This window comes from Phaseolus vulgaris, chromosome 1, assembly GCF_000499845.2.
Source record: "Phaseolus vulgaris cultivar G19833 chromosome 1, P. vulgaris v2.0, whole genome shotgun sequence".
Taxonomy (NCBI): Eukaryota; Viridiplantae; Streptophyta; class Magnoliopsida; order Fabales; family Fabaceae; genus Phaseolus; species Phaseolus vulgaris.
The window spans coordinates 36,355,805-36,361,795 of NC_023759.2; the positions used below are offsets into that span (position 1 = coordinate 36,355,805).

Sequence of the window (5,991 nt, forward strand, 5' to 3'; positions counted from 1 at the left end):
AATCCTCAAAGGATTATATCACTTTGGATGAAGAAATCAAACCCAAGTACCCAACTGCCAGTGATGGAGGAATTTGCACGAAAGACACATAATAATAATGAAACAACATATATATATATATAAAATAAAGAATGAAGAAAATAAAGAATCAGCACACCTAAATGCATAAACTAACATTAATTTTCGTAGAAAAAATGGTACATTGAGACAATCCCACCAAACACTCCCACGTGCAGAAGTTCATCTTCTCCATTCAAAATTTGAACAACGCCTTTTATAATGGGGTGGTGTTTGTCTGAATTGTTTAATGAAGTTAGTCAAAAATGATATATGTAATTATGTTATTGGTTGTGCATTATTTTTAACTATAAGGTAAAAGAAAATGCATGGCATGAAGGCTGGAATGTCCCTATATATATGTATAAAGAAATAGGGTAGGCTTAGTTCTTACGTTTCAACTATTTATTGATTGAGAGAAAGGTTTGCTAGCTAGGGAGAGAAAGAAGAGAAAGAAGGAAAATCAATCAAGGTCTTGCAATTCTCATGAACTGTGGAGTCGTGTTGGGTTTCTATTGTTGGGGTTGGGAGTTCTTAACTGCCCTTCTTCTCTTCTCCTCTTATCAACCTTGTTGAATATCCATCTTTCTCTTCTTCCTCTTTTTCTTCTTCTTCTTCTTCTTCTTCCTCACAAAACAAACCAAAATATATATTTTTGACAAATATACAAGACACCCAAAGAAGAATAAAACAAAATGGAAGCATCAAGTGATAAAGGGTTGTTGTTGGAATGTGGAAGGAAGTGCAGTCCACCTCCATTTTTGTTGAAGACCTACATGCTTGTGGAAGATCCGGCCACCGACGCCGTCGTGTCGTGGAATGCCGACGGAACGGCGTTTGTGGTGTGGCAGCCGGCGGAGTTTGCTCGTGATCTCCTCCCAACACTTTTCAAGCACAGCAACTTCTCTAGCTTTGTACGCCAGCTAAATACTTACGTACGTAACACCATGAATTAACTTACTCTCTATCTAGCATATAATTAGTAATTACATGATTTCAGTTTTTTTTTTATTTGATGTCTTGTTGTAAGTTTTGATGATTTGAGAAGAAATAGAGCAAAACACATTCACCAGAAAAATTGATGACACAATTTACTTGGTATAGTTTAGTTTTACTATATTTTAACAACTTGACCTTAATTATAAATTACGTATTTTATAGAGTGAATTGTATTTATGAAAATTAAACTTATGGTAATTACAGCTCAATATTTCTCGCTTTAAACATGTGTATGTTGTTGGTTTAAATGAATTGAAAATTTCGCAAATAACAAGAAAATAACAGCTCAAGTTTTCTTGTGTTGATGGAACTGGTTACCGATATTTGTTTGACCTAGCTTAGGCTTTAATTAGATTACACTATTCTTCTTTTATTAGGAAGGAAGGAAAAACCTGATGTTAAGTTTCTCATTTAATTAAGACTAGATGGAAGGAAGATATTTTATTTCTTACAGTGGAAAATTTTCGTTTCAAAATAATTCCATTTTTTCCGACCTTTAACAACTTTAACAATTTGAGAAAAAAAACATAAAGTAAAGTAAAAGAATAAAGAAAGATAAATTATGAAATATATGTAAAAATAATATAATTGTTTCATGTATGCTGTTTTTGTGCGAAGTCTTCAAGAAAAGAACAAAATCACTGAATGAAAGCATAATAATACTGATATGAATGTGATCATACTGCTATGTTTGTTTGTTTATTTTGAATTCTTACCCTGTTTACGGCATACACATATTGGTTTGATGTGTCTGGTCAGAGTTTATACCTATACTAATCAAACTTTTCAAGACAAGCACTAACAAAATTCAATTTTAGTGGGCGTGAAGCCGTGCATGACTTAGTAACACATATTCCTTAAAATAACAACAATCAAAAGATCATAAAACATTTAAAAAAAAATTATTCATAAAGGGATTATTCATCATAAGTTCATTTCTTAATTTCTTACCAAAAATGAGTTGACAAGTTATAATAAGGTTTACCTACAAAATGATGAAATTCAATGTATGTGTTTAAGACCTACTTGAATTATTATAGCTTCTTCTTGACATCTGTGATTTGGATTTTGGTCCATATTAAATTACATATTTTCCTTTGAAAGTTGACACCAAAACTAACAAAGAATTACATTGCAGGGCTTTCGTAAAGTTGCAACAAGTAGATGGGAGTTTTTCAATGACAGGTTCAAGAAAGGTGAAAGAGAACAGCTATATGAGATTCGGCGAAGAAAAGCTTGGACCAACAAGCAACAACCTAATGTACCAAACCAAGGCACACCTCAAGATTCTGATGAAGATCAAAGGTCCTCATCAACTTCATCATCTTCTGGCTACACTACTCTGGTAGATGAAAACAAGAGGCTTAAGAAGGAGAATGGAGTGCTGAACTCTGAGCTCAGAAGCATGAAAAGAAAGTGTAAGGAACTGCTTGATTCGGTGGCCAAATATTCATCAGATGCAAAAGAGAAGGAAGAAGATGAAAGGCCAATGCTGTTTGGAGTGAGGCTAGATGTTGAAGGAGGGAGGGAGATGAAGAGGAATAGAGCTAAGATAAGTGAAAGCGCAAGCATTATGCTCTCTCAGTCATGCAAATAAAGTATTTTAGTATACATAGATCCTGAAAAAAAGGAATAATCATATATTTTATTAGTTAGGTAGGATACATACAAAGAGTATTTTGTCCTTATATAGTGTTGTAGTTACTTTGGATATCCTCATTCATGAACACACCCTCAAGCATATGCTGTAATTATGTAATGTGATTTGGGAAGATGACACATAACTAAAATAGGCTCAAGAGGCCATTAATTAGTTTATTGTTGTGGAATGGGACAAATTACACATGGAGAATCAAAAATAATAATTCCGTGATTGTATTTATTTGAAGACAAATTACACCAAAGAGTATTAATATAATTCAATGTTATAAAATAGATAAAATAATTAGAGCTATTAAGTAAGGATATTAACTAGTTTAATATAAAATATATATTATAAAGAATATTAAAAATTACAAAGAATACTAAATAGTATTTACAAGAATATGTCTTCTCATTCAATATTAGTGTTTTGTTGTTGTGCTTAATGCTTATTGTGATTTGATCATTCATAGCTTGCTATGAATATTTGACTCATTGAACATCGAAAAATATCTTTTGTAATTTAGAACTGGATCAAAATACTTAATGAAACTTGATTTTAGGAATAAAACTTCATTCATTAATTTTCTTAAACTATTGTTCTTAAAACAAGTTTACTTATTAAGTGTTCAAGAAATTGACTTTTAATAGGAAAACTTAGCCTTATTCTACTAATTATGATTTGAGTATACTTGTGGGCTAACTTTAGCATTAATAGAAAGAAGTTGAGTGATATATTATGTTTGGTGAAGTGGAATCCTAACAATAACATGCTATATCATTTCTTAATTATTTTGCATTCTAAGTGTTTGATAAATCCCAAATAAAGTTTTTTATTTTTTCATAGTTTTATATTTTTTGAACGTCAACACAATTAATGAAAATATTATTTTGTCTAAATTAGTTATATCAATTGCAATTATTACCCGCACAAGTCTTTTGGAAGAACAATAACTACTTACTATTTATTATTGTGACATGATACACTTACCATTGAATGAATAGTGCTAACATAATAACATCCTTGACTATGTGTTGCGTGAATGGACAAAATGGGATGAGTCTATGGCTTATGCTGAACAGATGAAAAATTCAAACCTACTTTATTTATTTTTATAAGTTCTTCAAATGTCATTGCATAAGGTGAATATGAACACATGAGACATCTTATGTCAAACTTAATTGAAGAAAATAAAAGCTTGAATGACACAATAATTATCTCTTAAGAAAAATCACATTTTTTAAAATAAATGATATAATTTATGCTTAATTTTACACTAAGTCAAATGTCTTCATCAATCTTATCTCTTCCCGTGCTAGTCCAATCTTCTCCCAAACAGAAGAACATGATGATGAATAATTATTGAATTTTATAATCACAATATTAGTAAATATAAAACATTATAGTTTTTTTTTAATATTTATTACTAGTATTAGTATTAATGCTAGATTATATATATTATTTTAATTGAAATTTTAATTAATAGATTACTAAAGTTGGCATATCTTTGTCGTAGGCTGACAAGTCAATAAGCACAAATAAACAAAACACACAAATTTATTATTTTTCACTAATTAAGCGAAAAAATATCATATTTAAACGAATTGCTTTGAAGCAATTTTTTCTTTCTTCAAATGACTAATAATTCAAATCTCCCATTGGTTTTTATTTAAACAACAAAACATATTTTATTTAAAACGTTTTTTTCTCCAAACGACTAATGTTTCTCCTCTCTTGCTTGAAGTAAGTGTTAGCTCACATTAAATGAGACAGTGACATATTAACTTAAAGCATATGTTATCGCAGGAACGGTTATCGAAAGAACATTTGGAGTCCTAAAAAACGATTCCCAATTATCAGTAGCGGAATGCATCATTACTCTATGAACATTATGATCGATATTGTTTTAGCATATTGTATTCTTCATAACTTTCTTCGGATGATGAATAATGATGAGTCTTTGTTGGAAGAAGTTGATCGTAACTTGATGCAAGGAGATATAGATGTGTCACACGCACAAATTCGTGAAAATGACTACAGGCTCGGGTCACAAATTAGGGATACTATAGAAAATATGGACAGGTGATTGTAATAATTAATTTTACGTAAAATCCGTAAACTTATATTTATATTGTTGTAAGAACAATTTCATGATTTAATGTTGACATCCACCTTTATTAATATTTATGTATGGAACTATTTATTTTATTGTAAAAGTTCAATCTTTTTTATTAGGTTTTATCATGGATCGCGGGAAGGGTATTGCTCCGGAGTCATCTGCAGGCAAGGTTACCAGACTCGAGAGTCTACTCAGACTTGTGGGAGCCTTGTAAACCCGACTCGTAAAACCGACTCATAGACTCGTAAGAGTCTACTTCACATAAAATTTTAACAAAAAAATAATAATTCATGATACCAATTCCATAATATTGAAATAAAGAAGTTCATACACCCACAAAATAACTAAATCAACACAAATGTTATCAAGTTTAAAAGTCTCATTCATCTAATCCTCTAAGGAAATCATCTCCAAGATCTTCATGATCATCTCCATCATCATCTTCATCACCATCTTCATCATCACCTTCATCACATCAACATCATCATCAAAAACTATATTATCAAAATCAGTTGCATCTAGAATTGAATCATTTAAACTTGTTCCTCCAGCTAAGTCAACATTCACACCATCACCTTCAACTTGAGTTTGCTCAAGCTCAACAACTTCATCTCCTTCTTCAGTTATCCATTCATTATTGATTCAATGTCTTCAAATGGGAGAGCAACAAATCTTCTAATTTGTTTGTTTCTCAACTTCGAGTTATACATTACATAAACCAAGTCATTCATTTTCTTCTAGTGCAAACAATTTCTTCTTTTAGTATGAACCTATAATTAAATATGATTTTTTTTTCAATATATAAATCAAATCAAGAAAAACCTTAAATAACTTCAAGAACATGAATTACCATTTCAAATGAGCTCCAATTACGCTCAACCTTGAAGAACTACAAGTTAAACTCAAAACTCGAACAACAAACCTCTTTAGTTCTGGAGTTCTATCCCCAAACATCTCCCACCAATCTCCAGGTAACATACCTTTCCTACTCACCTTTGCATTTTCCAAAGAAAATGTTCCTCTTGAATAGTGAAAATCAGTAAGTTGCAAATTGATTTTTGTCCTTTCTGCAACATCTTTAACCAATATTTTCATGCATATGTACAACCCCTCCTTAACCTCAACATCATCATTTCTAAAGTTTGGTTTATAGTGTAATTGGGGGTTTAGGTAA

General features: G+C 30.9%; 1 protein-coding gene across 1 annotated transcript; it reads left to right on the plus strand.

Annotated features, from left to right (window-relative positions):
- Nucleotides 1-306: 306 nt before the first annotated feature.
- LOC137814032 (heat stress transcription factor B-3) lies at nt 307-2,869 on the plus strand. The gene is made up of 2 exons (XM_068616556.1): nt 307-992; nt 2,195-2,869. The coding sequence occupies exons 1-2, from the start codon at nt 753-755 to the stop codon at nt 2,651-2,653; spliced, it is 699 nt and encodes a 232-aa protein (XP_068472657.1). The 5' UTR covers nt 307-752; the 3' UTR covers nt 2,654-2,869.
- The last annotated feature ends 3,122 nt before the right edge of the window (nt 2,870-5,991 follow it).